At 41.0% G+C, this 17648-nt stretch overlaps 1 protein-coding gene across 1 annotated transcript; it reads right to left on the reverse strand.

Annotated features, from left to right (window-relative positions):
• Positions 1-491: 491 nt before the first annotated feature.
• LOC146693599 (uncharacterized) lies at positions 492-4714 on the reverse strand. Its single transcript, XM_085478586.1, has one exon. The coding sequence runs from the start codon at positions 4567-4569 to the stop codon at positions 1126-1128; it is 3444 nt and encodes a 1147-aa protein (XP_085334712.1). The 5' UTR covers positions 4570-4714; the 3' UTR covers positions 492-1125.
• Between the last annotated feature and the right edge of the window lie 12934 nt (positions 4715-17648).

The raw sequence follows: 17648 nt of genomic DNA on the forward strand, positions 1-17648 counted from the left end.
CTCAGTGTCTCCCTGTGTGTTGATGCAGAATGTGTGCACACAGAAGACTCAGTGCCAGTTATCAATTTAGTTATTTATTTTTTGCACTGCATTAGATAACATCAAAATAGTGTTTTCAAAAATGACAATAATATTCCCAATTGTGTTATTTTTATGTTGTAATCTTTATGAAAAAACTTAAAAAACAAACAAACAAAAACAAAACACCTACCTCATAATCTTTTGAGTCTGGTATATGGCGGGGCGCTGTGGACACCCAAGTTTGTGAATGCAATAGCTCAAGAACGAGACAATGTAGAATTTTTTAATTAATACCATGGTAGCATTTACTAAAAATCTCTGTAAGGTTTAAATCTCAGGGACCTTGACTTCAAGGTCAGAGCTTAACTTTTCTAAAGAAAAGAGGATTTTCCCATTTATAAAACATGTATGTCTACTAGGAGGCTAAAGGTTAGCACTATATTTAAAAAGAGTTACAAACAACAATTAGATGATGCTTAAAGCTGGTTTATTTAATAAACATCCAGTTTATTTCCAATTTGGATCAAATTATGTCTGATTGAAGGACTGATGTAATGGTAAGTTGTCCGCTGCTCCGCTTTGAATATTGGTAAGAACTTGACACAGAGATTACTTAATGGATTTTAAGCAAAATTGTGCCTTAGTTCAAGAACATATTCATCAGTTGTTTTTATGTTTTTAGGCTTTTTTTCCCTTTTCAATTTTCACAAGAATTGCTAGTTCCCCTAGAGTTTTGGCCACCTCAACAATCAAGTGATTCCCTATGAGCAAGCAATGAGCGACAGTGGGAAGGAAAAACTCCCTTCTAAAAGGAAGAAACCTTCGACAGAACCAGGCTCTTAAAGGGACAGCCATCTGTCGCGACTGGTTGGGGTGGGGGGAGTGAAAATTAAAAAAGACAAAAAAGCCAAAGTGATCATTATTGGAGCAGCTTAATTAATTCTTGCAATGTAATCTGCTGTTAATGGCTTTTTACAATCCCTGTTTGTGTTTTTGTCATTTTTGTCCGTGGTTGAAGCAATGCTGGAGATTGATTCTCTATGATCTTTCTGTTTTGAAGGCTGCTGAGAGACCACAAGGTTTGGTCCCCGTTTGCTACTCATGTCAGGGAGAACTCTTAGAGAGGCCAGGACTGAAAAAGGGGTGGTGGAGAACCTCCGAGGGTGTTATGCGCTGGTTTGGATCCAATGCTAACATCTCTTTGATTAGGCTGACAAATACATTTTGGATTTTTTCCTTGCCCCACATTATACTCAGCATTAGTCCAAGGTCATCGAGGCACTTAAGTTTTATGGATCGAGTGTCGTTGGACTGATAATCTGTTTCATCTTGAAATTGTCTTTCGGTCTTAAATGTCCAGTGTTGTCCGTTGTAGTTGTCTTTTATGAAATAGTTATCAGTGTAAAAGCCAGAGTCTAAAACATGATCTGGTGGCTGTCCCTGGGTCTGTATGATGAATTTCAAAACATCATAATCATTTCTCCCAGGGTAGAAAGGATACCCAGTAGCAAGCTCCACAGCTACCAGCCCCAGGGACCACATGTCTATTGCTTCATTAAATAGACTACCAATCATAACCTCAGGTGCTTTATAACCAACCGTCCCCACACAGTCACCAGGAATCACTGTAGATGCGGGACATGCAATGCCAAAGTCTATAAGTTTGACTTTGATGGGACACTCATAGCGGTCCACAACCATTATGTTTCCAGGTTTGAGGTCAGCATGCACTATTCCCAAAGAACCCAGGTGGGACAAGGCATTTGTGAGTTGATGTAAAATTGGCCTGATTTCGCTTATGGGGAGACCCTGGTTTTCCGGGTCCTCTATGTAGTCCCACAGGCTTTGGTCAAGGAGTTCAAAATTTAAGCAGATGCGGTCACCGTCGATGAAAAAGTCGTTCCATTGAACAATGTTGCATCTATCTGCATCCAAGCCTCGCAGCTGCTCCAGGATGAGAATTTCCATTTTTGCCTGTTGGAGAATTTTAGGGTTATTTTTGTTGACTTTAATAGCAACAACTTTGTTGGTTTTTGTATTGCAACATTTGGTTACAATACCAAAGCCCCCTTCTCCAAGGAAACCCTCGACCTCGTAGTGACCTCCCAAAAGGGTCCCTTTAGATATTTCAAGATCATCTATAGAGGAGGATGTGTTGGCTGATGCGTTGACGTATTCTTGTTGAGAAAATTCTTCTGAGTATTGGGAACTGCAGCTGATTTTCTGTGATTCTTCTCTTTTGCAACTAGAAGGCTGCTGAGAGACCACAAGGTTTTGTCCCCCTGTGCTACTCATGTCAGTGCAGGGAGAACTCTTAGAGAGGCCAGGATTGAAAAAGGGGTGGTGGAGAACCTCCGAGGGTGTTATGCGCTGGTTTGGATCCAATGCTAACATCTCTTTGATTAGGCTGACAAATACATTTTGGATTTTTTCCCAGCCCCACATTATACTCAGCATTAGTCCAAGGTCATCGAGGCACTTAAGTTTTATGGATCGAGTGTCGTTGGACTGATAATCTGTTTCATCTTGAAATTGTCTTTCGGTCTTAAATGTCCAGCGTTGTCCGTTGTAGTTGTCTTTTATGAAATAGTTATCAGTGTAAAAGCCAGAGTCTAAAACATGATCTGGTGGCTGTCCCTGGGTCTGTATGATGAATTTCAAAACATCATAATCATTTCTCCCAGGGTAGAAAGGATACCCAGTAGCAAGCTCCACAGCTACCAGCCCCAGGGACCACATGTCTATTGCTTCATTAAATAGACTACCAATCATAACCTCAGGTGCTTTATAACCAACCGTCCCCACACAGTCACCAGGAATCACTGTAGATGCGGGACATGCAATGCCAAAGTCTATAAGTTTGACTTTGATGGGACACTCATAGCAGTCCACAACCATTATGTTTCCAGGTTTGAGGTCAGCATGCACTATTCCCACAGAACCCAGGTGGGACAGGGCATTTGTGAGTTGATGTAAAATTGGCCTGATTTCGCTTATGGGGAGACCCTGGTTTTCCGGGTCCTCTATGTAGTCCCACAGGCTTTGGTCAAGGAGTTCAAAATTTAAGCAGATGCGGTCACCGTCGATGAAAAAGTCGTTCCATTGAACAATGTTGCATCTATCTGCATCCAAGCCTCGCAGCTGCTCCAGGATGAGAATTTCCATTTTTGCCTGTTGCAGAATTTCAGGGTTATTTTTGTTGACTTTGATAGCAACAAATTCGTTGGTTTTTGTATTGCAACATTTGGTTACAATACCAAAGCCCCCTTCTCCAAGGAAACCCTCGACCTCGTAGTGACCTCCCAAAAAGGTCCCTTTAGATATTTCAAGATCATCTATAGAGGAGGATGTGTTGGCTGATGCGTTGACGTATTCTTGTTGAGAAAATTCTTCTGAGGTTTGGGAACTGCAGCTGATTTTCTGTGATTCTTCTCTTTTGCAACTAGAAGGCTGCTGAGAGACCACAAGGTTTTGTCCCCCTGTGCTACTCATGTCAGTGCAGGGAGAACTCTTAGAGAGGCCAGGATTGAAAAAGGGGTGGTGGAGAACCTCCGAGGGTGTTATGCGCTGGTTTGGATCCAATGCTAACATCTCTTTGATTAGGCTGACAAATACATTTTGGATTTTTTCCCAACACCCCCTTATCTTCAGTAGTTGTTCAAGGTCATCGAGGCACTTAAGTTTTATGCATCGAGTGTCCTTGGACTGACAACCTGTCTCATCTTGAAATTGTCTTTCGGTCTTAAATGTCCAGTGTTGTCCGTTGTAGTTGTCTTTTATGAAATAGTTATCAGTGTAAAAGCCAGAGTCTAAAACATGATCTGGTGGCTGTCCCTGGGTCTGTATGATGAATTTCAAAACATCATAATCATTTCTCCCAGGGTAGAAAGGATACCCAGTAGCAAGCTCCACAGCTACCAGCCCCAGGGACCACATGTCTATTGCTTCATTAAATAGACTACCAATCATAACCTCAGGTGCTTTATAACCAACCGTCCCCACACAGTCACCAGGAATCACTGTAGATGCGGGACATGCAAAACCAAAGTCTGTAAGTTTGACTTTGATGGGACACTCATAGCGGTCCACAACCATTATGTTTCCAGGTTTGAGGTCAGCATGCACTATTCCCAAAGAACCCAGGTGGGACAGGGCATTTGCGAGCTGAAATAACACTGGCCTGATTTCTGTTACTGGGAGAACCCGGTTCCTCCGGTACCGCATGTACTGCCACAGGCTTTCATCGAGGAGTTCAAAATTTAAGCAGATGCGGTCACTGTCGATGAAAAAGTCATTCCATTTAACAATGTTGCATCTATCTGCATCCAAGCCTCGCAGCTTCTCCAGTATGTAAATTTCCATTTTCGCCTGTTGCAGAATTTCAGGGTCGCTCTTGTTGACTTTAATAGCAACGACTTTGTTGGTTTTTGTATTGCAACATTTGGTTACAATACCAAAGCCCCCTTCTTCAAGGAAACCCTCGACCTTGTAGTGACCTCCCAAAAGGGTCCCTTTACATATTTCAAGATGATTTGAGGTGAAAGTCATCTTGACTGAAATGTGTTTGTTTGCTCAGTGAATTGGTGAGAACGTTTAAAAAAAATTTCAGTGACTCTGAAGAGGTTTACAAATACTTTCAAATATAGCTCTGGTCGAACGTTTGAAGGCTGCGAACAAACTGACTAAAACTTGCTGCTCCTGACCCCTATTTATAGAAAAACTTCAAAGGCTCAAAGGCATGTGCTTGTGACATCCTCACATGTCCTTGTGACATCATCACATGTCCTTGTGACATCATCACTCTTCATGAATCAGATTGTCACATGACATTTTAGAATGGGGATGTTTTTTTTTAAAACCGTTTTCAAATTTAACCCTCTGTGGTCCAGGGTATAATTGGCCATTCTTGACTATTTTTGATTTTACCTCTATATTTCACCTTTAAAATATGTTTTTCTTGCCTTATTTGGCACCATTATTTTCAGCACAACCTCAAATATCTCAAAGTCAAAGTCAACTTTATTTGTCAATTCTGCCACATGTACAGGACATACAGAGAATAGAAATTTCGTTACTCTCAAACCCTAGATGAAATAGCAAATGAACATTTAAATATAAGAGAGTGATTAAAAAATGCAAATAAAATAATTAAAAAGTAAAAATTTAAATAAATACAATACAATTTAACAAGAAAGCTATGCAATATACAATATACAATATTCAGGTATGGGTAAATGACATTGAGTGTAAACCAGGCAGAGTAGTGCAAATAGGCAAATAGTGCAAATGGACATCTAGTAATATACGGTTAGAGATAGTATAACAACAAAGTCTTATGAGGTAATGGCAGTCCAATGCTCCACAAAGTGACTGGTAACTGGTGCAGGCCAGTGAGTGTGTGTGTGTGTATGTGACAGAGTTCAGTGAGACCATGGAGGAGAGGAGGGGAGAGGGGGCAGAATCGGGAGGGAGTTAAGCTTCCTGACAGCCTGATGGATGAAGCTGTCCTTCAGTCTGCTGGTCCTGGCCTGGAGACTCCGCAGTCTCCTCCCTGACGGCAGCAGCTTGAAGAAGCTTTGCATTGGGTGCGTGGGATCAGCCGCTATGCAAAGGGCTTTTTTAGTGAGACGGGTGCTGTAAATGTCCTGGAGGGAGGGGAGAGAGACACCAATGATCCTCTCTGCAGCTCTCACTATGCGTTGGAGGGTTCTATGACAGGACGCATTGCAGGCTCCAAACCACACAGTGATGCAGCTCGACAGGATGCTCTCGATGGTGCCTCTGTAGAAAGTGTACATGAGAAATTTGAGTTATTGTTTTCATTTTGGTATACTATATTAGCACAGTTGATCTAAATTAATAACACAATAAATTGTGTGTGCATCTCCTGTTTTGTCATGGTTGTATGTCCCGGTTCGTGACAGGCTGCATGAGCTCATCTGCTGGGAGTGTAGTACTGTAGAATTTCAGGCATAAAAACGTGGTTTTCACAGACCTTGTCACAGGGTCTGAGTTGGAAGATTTTGGTAAAGCTTTGTCCCTGAGGTAGTTGAAAAACCCCAGTTGGGTAAAGCGTTTGGGTTTTTTTGTTAACAGACATGCTTATCTATTTAGTTGGTGTTATTTTTTCAGCTAAATTTTTTAGTGCAATTAGCACTTTCAGCATCAATCCATAGCAATGTGTTGTATTTTTCACATTGTCTGTGTGTAAAATACATATGTAAGCATAGATTACACAAAGGATCCTGCACGCCAAGCTGGATACAAATAGAAATCCCTGGAAACAATTCTTTCTGCGCTTAAGAGCAGCTTCCTATTGCAACGCTGGAGGATTTGTCACCATTACTGGATATGCTGCAGAAGCACAGCAAAGCAGTGACTGTGTGTAGTCGGTTGCAACGTTAGAGCTCACGATCGTGAAGGCAAGAAACTGGATTAATCTTTTCATCGTTTTCCATCCTGGCGGCAACGTGAGGGATCCCATGTATCCACCAAACAAAGACGCCAGGCATGGATTGCAGCGGTGAGACGAGCGGATATCGAGTTCCGTGCAATCCCCAGCTTTTTGTTGGTTTGCTCGCGGCATTTTCTCTCCGGTGAGTTCTAAAGTAATTCATATCACTATCCGATTGTTCAGTCTGACGTCACTAGCCGTGTCTGGGCCTAAACTCTGCTGCAGGTCCATATATCAAATGATCACTGTGGCATTACTGAGAGTTAAAACACTGTCTTAAGTCTTTCATCTTTAATAAAATTATCAGCGTTCTGCTCTACCAGGTGTAACAACTGAGTTAAACATCCAGGCATCCATGACAATGGAATTTATGACATATGAGTTAGAAGTTAGCAGCAAGTTAGCTCGCTAGCTTCTATCTAAATACAATATAGCATGTCCTGACTGCGGGGTTTTGGAAACAAATTAAAACGTACAGCTTTCTTATCACTTCCAACATAAATGAAGACAGAAAACTAAACAGCAGTGACATTTGTAGGGTTACTGAACTTGGGCTAGCTGGTATATAATGATGTGCTACGTGACCGCTAGCGACACAGCTATGTTAGCATAATATAAACACGCTAACTTTTTTTCCACTCGATAAAAGTTAACGTGAGTGTTCTCGGTGGTCAGGAACAAATGTAATCGCATGGCAGGATGCTGTAAAAGGACCAAACTAAAAGGCTTTTAGTGGGTTTTTTTTTCAATGCGCTGCGGTCATAGATAATGAGATAAAACATGCTAATGTGTGATGCTGCAGAACCACGTCATGTCGACTGAGTAGCTTTTGATTTGGCATTATTGCAGGCAAACCAGCATATGAAATGGATGTAACAAATCCAGTGGTGATGGGAGTGACAGCGTCACGGAAGCTGAAGGGCAGACGAAGGACTGTGTGTGCAGTCAACAGGGCAGAGCAGAAATAAACCGGCTGTTGGAGGAGAACAGACTGCTTCGAGCACAGTTGCAAAAGACAGAGCTGAATGAAACTTTCTTAAAGGACGATACCGAAAAAGTAAGATATTACACTGGACTATATTGTTATGCAGTCTTAATGTCCCTCTTCAACACTGTCAAAGATTTCCTGCCAATATCGAAGAAACTGACAGGTTTCCAAATGCTCTTACTCACACTAATGCGTCTGAGACTTGATCTTCCAGTCCAGCATCCTTGTCATCTATTCCATGTGTCACTGTCTTCTGTCTTCACCGATACCGTTGATGTTTTGGGCAGACTGACAGAAAGAAGGATGACCTCAAAAAGTGATATAGTCCAGACAGAGCTTACAAATGATGGGCCATTTGCTAAACCTGCAGCACACACTGCTTTCTATGTGAAAGAACCATTCTGTGAGAAAAACTCTACTGCTCATTTGATCTATGACCTCTGAAAAACAGTTCATGATTTCCATTACTATTCAATTATAAAAAAAAAAGTACATTCCCTGGGTTATACAGCACTGATATGCAAAGCTTAATTGTATATCTGTAACTCTAGAACTGCAGTATTTATAGTTTTCTTAGTTTAATATTTCAATTTCATATTCTTCTAAGTATAAAATCCCTTTTGTTATATTTGTCTCGTTAATTTAACTGAAATACACTGAAAATTGCTCACAAATTAAGGTTTATGTGTCAATACAAATGCAGGTTTTATTGCTGGGAGCTTCCCGTGATGCACTGACTATTTCTTCTTCCATGACACTAATGTTTTGTCTTTGCTTCATCATTTATGTACTGTACTGTATCCCCAGTTTTCCAGCGAGGGCTGCGTACATTTTGATTGCATTAACGTTTTTATCCAGCCTTTATGTGCAATAAAGGCTATACTTTTACACTGTAAAAGTATAGCCAATCAGAAGCTGCAAAATTCAAATGTAGTTACTGACAGGCCAAAGTGCAACAGGGAAGAGATTAAATGGGATCAAAGGGAGTGGCATTATAAATTCCTTCCTTCCTGAGATTCAAATCCTCCAATCAAAACGGTGCCAGCAATGCAAAGACAGATTTCTTTAAAAGATTGGACACAATAACAAAGTCAGTCGTTTATTTATTAAAGCACTGTTAATAATTTTAGTTGCTGCTATTTCAAATAAATGTTTGGTACAACAAATTTCTCCGTGTTCTGTCTCAGGCTTTATTCGGGCCCTGGTACTAGAGCTATGGTCTGTTCTTGAGTGCAGCAGTGACGACATCAGAGTGGTCCGTCCCAAACCAACTCCCATTGACCCCACAGATAGGAGTTGCATTAAGGTATTGTATGTATGTGCGTGCGTGTGTGTGTGAGAGAGAGAGGGAGAAGGAGAAACTTCCTGGAGCCCACAATGCCCCAATTTTTAGATATCTACATAATAGTACAGACACAGATCTCTTAGAAGTTTTGCTTTTCCATCATGTTTTTAGCTCACTGGTTACAAAGGTGTTTAAATTGATTAAAATTAAATTGATTCCAATTATTATTAACCCAGGACTCAGAATAGTGGTCCATGTGTTGCTGTGATACCAGCAGCCATGTAGAAAATTCACTTGTGAATATTCATATTTAAGAAACTGGCAATAGTGATTTTGTTAACAAGAAAGGCTTTTTGCTGATTGGTTTATGGGTGTCTGGGCAAATAAGCCTTACTTTCATAAGACTGCATTTTTAGTTATGTTTTTGGCAGAATTTCTCTCAGGAAAGCTTCAACAAGCTCCAGCGTGAGCCTGTCTGTGTGTGTCTGATGCTTGGCCTCTGACAGCAGCCAAGTCATCTCTCTCAGAGAGACTAGCCAAGTGAATACGGACAGCCAGTGATGTGTAAACTGTGTCCTGCCACAGGCGACTTTAAAGTCTGCCTTATCAGTGGGTTATACATATATGCTGAGGTCAAAGGAAAACTAAATATACACACACCAGCACTTTGGTGAATTAACTCGAGTCTTTGCTTTAATCTGTGCTAAGTACAGTAGGAGGTTTGGTAGTACATATGAAGATAAGTTCACACATGCACAGAAACATCAGAAGACACATGAAAGTATAGATATTTCTATTTTAGAAAAAAAAAATCCATCGTATCTTGTTTTTTTCTTTACGTTTCTTTGAAGCTGTTTAATATAATCTAAGTTGTAGCTCGTTTGTGCAAGTGTCTCTCTTTTTTTCCTTTGATGCTTTTGATGATATGTTTTCCCTGTTCTACCAGACCCAGTGAAAAATGCAGGGAGCTTTCCTGTAGTTTAATATTCTTCAGGCTGCAATAGGTTTCTGCTCAACCACTCTGCTCAGAATATATGTCTTATTCAGTTTTGAGAGTGTGGTAAACCATGTTTTATCTTTGCAATCATAAATTCTTTTTACATTTTGTTTTGCTTTGAATACTACAGATATTATTTGTCATATTATCGGTAGTGTTTGTAGTTGAATAGTGTTATATTATTATTATGTGTTAGGATTTGATCAATCCATGACGTGCACAAATGCATTCACAATGGTCTTTAAAAGCAAATACATTTTTTCTCTCTAACAGCTGCTGTATTTACTTTCCTCTTCAGTCCTTCCTGTACTTGGTCAACCTCCTCTCCTCTTCCCAGTCGGTGTGGCAACTGCTGGGCCGACAGTCTTTGGCCAACAAAAGCGAATACACCCTGAGGGAGATGCCAACCTCCATACCTGTAAGTGTTTTTCTTCTTCTTCTTTTCCACACACTGCAGTTTTTTTTTGTCATCCATCTGAGGGCATGTTTGCACTTTTTATTTGGCCTCCAAACACCACCCACCCATTTGTTTTACTTCAAACGCATTCAAATAAACCCTCTCACACTGAGACTGATATACGTTCTCCACCTTACCCATTGTAAATTTCCACACAGTTTTCGTTTTGCACCCTATCCGGTGCATTCTTGTTCAAAGCCTCTCATTTTACTCCACAGGATTTGATTGACAGACTGATTGCCGTGAATTCGGATGGGAAGATTCATTCTCTCTTCCACTACGAAGAGAGTCACACATTCGGCCTAAGGTGGGATTCATTTTTTTTTTCATATTACTTAACATGGTAAATGGTAAATGGCCTGTATTTATATAGCGCTTTACTAGTCCCTAAGGACCCCAAAGCGCTTTACATATCCAGTCATCCACCCATTCACGCACACATTCACACACTGGTGATAGCAAGCTACATTGTAACCACAGCCACCCTGGGGCGCACTGACAGAGGCGAGGCTGCCGGACACTGGCGCCACCGGGCCCTCTGACCACCACCAGTAGGCAACGGGTGAAGTGTCTTGCCCAATGACACAACGATCGAGACTGTCCAAGCCGGGGCTCGAACCGGCAACCTTCCGATTACAAGGCGAACTCCCAACTCTTGAGCCACTATCGTACTTCCCCACTAACATCAGTGGGGAAGTACATGATATCAGATTATCACCTGGTGACTGCACACACACTTCAGCCTCTGGCAATAGGAGACTGGCATGGTTCTTTATACTTTGATTACCCAGCATTGAAAGGCTGATGAAAGGATTTCTCTGGATAAGAGAGAAATAAGCTGGTGTGTGTGTGTGTGTGTGTGTGTGTGTGTGTGTGTGTGTGTGTGTGTGTGTGTGTGTGTGTGTGTGTGCTTGTGTAAATACTCACATCAGCCTGTATAAAATACAGCAATGCATAAGTGTTTTGAATGAATAGAAATGTGACACATGAGAAGGTGTGTCTGTGACTGTTCCTGTATAACTTATTTTCAGACTAGTTAACAAGTTATGCTCCGGTCATTTGATGTTACCAAGATAGATGTCCTTTTGTAATATAGTTAAATTTTCTTTGTACATTTCATTTATCCACCATCATACATTAAGCCAAGAAGAGTTCATTATACTAACAAGAGGTATCAACGCTGGGCCAAAGTGCAGCACGTGGTTAAAGTTTGTAATCCAGCCGGGGTGTAAATATCACTCAGCAGCCAGTCGCAGAGATGAAGCAGGCAGCATCAACACATAAATCTACTCTACCCGGCTTAAATCAAAAGACCACCTCTGACTGAAAAGCTGTAGATTTTACTTTTTTGCACAAATTAATTCAGATTCACACTAATTCTGTTCACAGCTCCAACAAAATGAGGAAGAGGAGGGGGAGAAACACAAGTAGATTGAAGTACAATTGGATGAAAGTCGAGGAGAAGGAAGTTTAGGATGAGGAGGAAGAAAAGCAGCAGGAGCATCTTTAGGGATCCCTATGATGTCATTGAGGTTTATTTCATTAATATTGTCCTCTCACAAAGAAAGATGACTTGTTTTAGTTCACCTACCTACTTCCTGTATTAAATAGTGATGTGCAAAATGTTGTGGAAAACCACGGAGCAGGCACGTATAGTGCATCTGCAGGTAAATGAACATCAGATCTCTCAGACTAAAATCTGTATTATACTTTTAGTCTTAAGAACATATGTTGTATATTTATCACCCTTATGATAAAACCCATGTCAGCCATTGGTTTATGGACTTTGTATTTAGAAGCCTCAACATTTGCTTTATTGCTATCGCTATGTTGTTTTTTGTGAGCCTTTTAGGACCATATTAGGACGAGGGATCAGAATCTGGAGTCGTGCACACTACTGTTTCATTTAGCGTGTATCCATAAGATTTGTGCAGCAGATCCAAGTTGTGCCTTGAAAACAGGAAGGTTGTCTGCATAGAGGAGAACTTTAATAGCAGGCTTGTACAAAGTGAGGCTTTGTGCTCACATTTGCTGCAAACACTCGTTTTAATTCTGTTACCCTGTTTTGATGCAGAATTGAGTTGAAATCAGGCACCTTCTGTTTTAATGTGTTCTTGTGAATTGATTGTGTATCGCATACATTTGATTTGACTTTCTGCGAGACAACAGTCGTCCGCTGGCCAAAAAAAGTTTTCCAAATACCTCCACGTGATCAAGCCTGGATTTAGAAAACAATAGCAAAAAAAATCTGCACCTCCTGCTTCACATGCAATTTGTGTTTGTGTGTTCAGAGGCGGCGGCGAGAGGGGAGACCTCGGCTCATCCAGCTGGAGAGCCTGACCAGGAGGAGTCGAACATTAACTCTGCTCTTCCAGGGCACCCTGCAGACTTGGCTGCTGGCATTGGCGAGGGAGTGCGGCCGCCGCTGGGATGACGTGAACGCCAATCATAGGTCGACTGCAGGTATGCGAGTCAGACCTTCTCAGGAGGGTTTCACTTTTCTCTCTTCTTTATAATTGACCCTTGTTTTCTCTCTCAGCTCCTTGTCTCAGAGTGGGAGGGATTTGAAGCACAAAGGGAGGAGCTTGTCGTTTGGTTGGCTGATATGGATGTCCACCTGAGTGAGGTTGACCAGCTGACAGGAAACACCTGTGAAAAACTGAAACAACTGCAGGTGTGGGGTTGTTTTGATATGACATATATTTGATATGATACATACGTCATCCTAAACTGGACTAACAAAGAACCATGAGTCCAACATGAAACTTACCTTGCATAAGCAGGGCTCGCAAAATTTCAAAATCCCTGGTAGCCCTTCGGGCAGGCACTCTTCAGTTTTTGGTAGCCCAAAATAAATTTAAGAAGCCCAAATAAAAAAATAAAAAAGAGGACAATTTTTAGATTGATGTTTTGTTTCCTTTACAATATTGTAAAGGAAACAAAACATCAATCTAAAAATATTTAAAACACAAATTACAACAACAATTTCAACCATCAACTCAAATATTTGGTTCTAATTGAACAGAAATTTCTATGAACTTGCAAGAACTGTGTAGGACATGAAACAGTGTGTGTCAGATCCTGAATTTGAAATTTCCACTGAAATCACGGGTAAGAGGCAAGTGGAACCAAGCTGACTTCTGCTAAATGGGTCAAACTGGGCAGAAAGTACACAAACACATAACATCCTTATAGAATATGATGTAACACTATAGATCAACTTACCTCAGAATATATAAAGCATATAAACAATTACAGCAATATGATGCAACAAACACAGCAGTGCTACTAATCCAAAATACTCATAGAACTTCATAGAACTGAAACAAACATTTATTTTTAGGCCTTCGTCGCGTCGCTGTGACGTAATCGGCCTTAAAATGCGGCCTTTAAGGCTGCAGACCCTGAATTGGGATACAGCCTCTGAATCGCTGCATCTTGTAGCTGTGTCGTCTTAAATTGGTCATGTGATTTTGACGCGCCGACGCGTCCGGCAACCCCAGAGGTTTAACTTAATATTTAAGTGTCTCTTGGTTTTAGACTAGTTGTTTAGTCTAATTTGATGTTTTAAACCAGAAAAGGAAGAAGAGGGCTTAGAATTACAGGTAAGAACTGCTCAGTGGTATGTGATAAACTGTAAATGTAAAGCTTACAGGTCAGTCCTCATGTTTTTAAATCAGATTTTGAGTCTGTACATGGCACATTATGCTTTTGCATGTTGTGAAATGTGCTGCAAAACAAACTGAGGTAAACTAACTGGTTTACTGTGATGGATTTAAAGTGCGTGTGACTGGTGCGCAGTGGCTGTGGTGCTCACGGTCAGAGTTCAGTCACAAAGAGGGTAACAGAGATGAATTTAAAGTTAAGGTGATGGTGCTTAGATTCATTCACAGACTGAAACCTTCACACCAACTTTATCCTGTGTCTCTTAGTTTTAGACTAGTTGTTTAGTCTATTTTGATGTTTTAAACCATATCACAGGGTTTTTACTTCACCATTTACGGGGTTTTAACAAGCAAACAAAAGACAGATCGTGATGTTTGAAAATGTTTTGGAAATATTCTTTAAAGATTAGATGTAAAATACGCAGAGGATAAATTCAATTGGTTTATTAGTTTATTACATAAGTTGAAAAAAAGTTAAACAAGTAAATAAAGAAACAACGTAAAAGAAAAGTAAACAAAACAAATCGGTAAATAAAGGAAAATGGTAATAAGAAGGGAAAAAAAAAGAAAAGAGAAAACCCCAACAATCCCCTCTGAGCAAGCACTAGGCGACAGTGGGGAAGAAAAACTGCCTTTAAACGGGCAGAAACTTCCGGCAGAACCAGGCTCACGAGGGGCAGTCAACTGCCGGGACTGGTTGGGGTGAAAAAAGATGAAGGAGAGAGGGAAGAAGTGTTAGGAGAGAAGGGGAGAGGAGAGGTGAAAATTAAGATGGAACAGAGGTGGAGGGAGACGAGGTGACGTCAGCAGTAGAAAAAATAGAAAAAGTAGAAAGAGCAGGAGTGTCCCTCCTCCAGAAGAAGCGGAAACGTTTTTTCTTCTTTTCCATGAGCTTTTCCACGACCACTTTTTTCTCTAGGATGAGGGTTCTCAACTGATCGGTTGTTTCTTCAACTTCCTTCTCAAGTTTCTGGCATCTTTGCTCCATTTCTTTTAATAGATTGCACTTGTCTGTATTTTGCTGTTGTTTTTCCTTGTGCATCTTTTCTAACTGCTCATTTCTTCTTGTGATTTCTTGAAGCTTACGCTGCAGGTCTTCATTTATTTTCTCTTGTTGCTGCTTTTGTGCAAGCATTTCAGCGTTTTCGCGCTTCAAGTTGTCTGAGTCCTGGAGAATACGTTTTTTTTCTTCTTCCTGTTGCTCTTTCTCTTGAAGAAGCTCTTTTTTTTTGCACTCTGTTTCATCCAGCCTGACTTTCAGCACTTCGTATTTTTTCTTTATGCCTTTGAGTTGGTCCTGCATTTGTGTGACCCCTTCCTTTTTCTGTCCGAGGATTTGTGCAGTTTGTTCCATAGCTTCATCAAGCGTTCCTTGGAGCGCCTGATTCTTTTGCTCCATGTTTTGGAGATCCCTTTGCATCTCCCCAATAGTAGCATTCGCGCGTTGAAGCTGGGCAGACGTTTCTTTTAATTCAGCACTCTTTGTCTTGTTTTCCTTCATCAGGAACAAAATCTTCTGTCGTGCTTCACCAAACTTTCCTTCCCAGGCCTCACTAATAATTTTTGTGTAAGGCTGGCGTTGCTGTTGTTTTTCCAGCTCTTGATTTCGTGCTTCCAATTGTCTGCACTTCTCCTCCAGTTGAAGCTTCTCTTCTTCAATTTGTTTAATTTTTGCATGTAGGTCGGAGTTTTCCTGTAATGTCCTTTGGACTGATGAGGCACCAATGGATCGTGTCATATCAGGCTTCCCTCTTGAAGTGAGTGGCCGGCCAGACCTCGAAGGAGAGGCAGCAAGATTGTTTATTCTTTGTTGGCATTTTCGTGGATACATTTTTAATCCTGTGCACAGTGACTCTGAAGAGGTTTACAAATACTTTCAAATATATCTCTGGTCGAACGTTTGAAGGCTGCGAACAAACTGACTAAAACTTGCTGCTCCTGACCCCTATTTATAGAAAAGGCTCAAAGGCATGTGCTTGTGACATCATCACATGTCCTTGTGACATCATCACATGTCCTTGTGACATCATCACTCTTCATGAATCAGATTGTCACATGACATTTTAGAATGCGCCCCCTGCCGCCATCACAGTAGGCCAGACAAAGGATACAGCTTCAGCTATGGTGGTACGTGTGTAGTCGGTTGCAATGTTAGATCTCACGATCGTGAAGGCAAGAAACTGGATTAATCTTTTAATCGTTTTCCATCCTGGCGGCAACGTGAGGGATCCCATGTATCCGATATCACCAAACAAAGACGCCAGGCATGGATTGCAGCGGTGAGACGAGCGGATATCGAGTTCCGTGCAATCCCCAGCTTTTTGTTGGTTTGCTCGCGGCATTTTCTCTCCGGTGAGTTCTAAAGTAATTCATATCACTATCCGATTGTTGAGTCTGACGTCACTAGCCGTGTCTGGGCCTAAACTCTGCTGCAGGTCCATATATCAAATGATCACTGTGGCATTACTGAGAGTTAAAACACTGTCTTAAGTCTTTCATCTTTAATAAAATTATCAGCGTTCTGCTCTACCAGGTGTAACAACTGAGTTAAACATCCAGGCATCCATGACAATGGAATTTATGACATATGAGTTAGAAGTTAGCAGCAAGTTAGCTCGCTAGCTTCTATCTAAATACAATATAGCATGTCCTGACTGCGGGGTTTTGGAAACAAATTAAAACGTACAGCTTTCTTATCACTTCCAACATAAATGAAGACAGAAAACTAAACAGCAGTGACAGTGGCTGCAAATTTTACCAGGGTTTTAGTCAAATGCCCCCCTGTGATTTTACCTGCACCCTGCGATTTGATTTTTAGTTATTTTAACAGCAAACTGAAGAAAAGCCTTGACTCCGTTGCTCCACTCACCACCAAAAAGATTAACGTAAAACATGCATCACCCTGGAGAAACGAAGAAGTCAAAAAACTCAAAAGAAATTGCAGGGCAGCAGAAAGGAGATGGAGGAAAAATAAAAATAATATCAACCATCAAATATTTTCCGAGCAATTTAAAATGTACAATAATACATTAAGGAAGTCAAGAAATTCATACTTCGCCAAAATAATCAGTATTAACAAAAATAATCCCAAGGTCCTCTTTTCCACCATAGATCATTTATTTAACCCTGATTTTAACAGCTCCCAAAGAACCCCCACAGACTCGCTCTGTGAGCAGTTTGCAGACCACTTCAGGGGAAAGATCAGCGCCATCAGATCTGATATTTTATCTAATCGCGATATGATTGTAAACACATCTGAGGGCTCGATTGTACCTGAGGAGACACTGGACAGCTTTGTCCTGGTTAATGCTGAGAACTTTCAGAAGGTTTTCTCCACAGTGAGACCCACCACATGTCTTTTAGATCCAATCCCCTCTTCACTCTTTAAAACACTTTATGGATTTTTTGAGGCTGAGCTTTTATACATGATGAATTGCTCTCTTCAGTTGGGTGTCTTCCCTGCTGCCTTTAAAACGGCGGTGGTGAGGCCCCTTCTGAAGAAGAGCAATTTGGATTGTAATGATTTTAATAACTACAGACCTGTATCCAACTTACCATTTTTAAGTAAAGTCTTAGAAAAACTTGTTTTTACTCAGATTACTGATTTTCTCAATGATAGACAGATCCTGGAGATATTCCAGTCTGGATTTAGGGTGAACCACAGCACAGAGACGGCTCTCCTAAAGGTTTTAAATGATCTTAGATGTAACTGGGACGCCCAAAAGCTCTCAGTCCTGGTGCTGCTGGATCTAAGCGCAGCCTTTGATACAGTAGACCACGC

Source organism: Copadichromis virginalis, linkage group LG14 (genome assembly GCF_057382275.1).
Source record: "Copadichromis virginalis isolate Kocher_CV1m ecotype Utaka linkage group LG14, C_Virginalis_male_GT1.1, whole genome shotgun sequence".
Lineage (NCBI taxonomy): Eukaryota > Metazoa > Chordata > Actinopteri > Cichliformes > Cichlidae > Copadichromis > Copadichromis virginalis.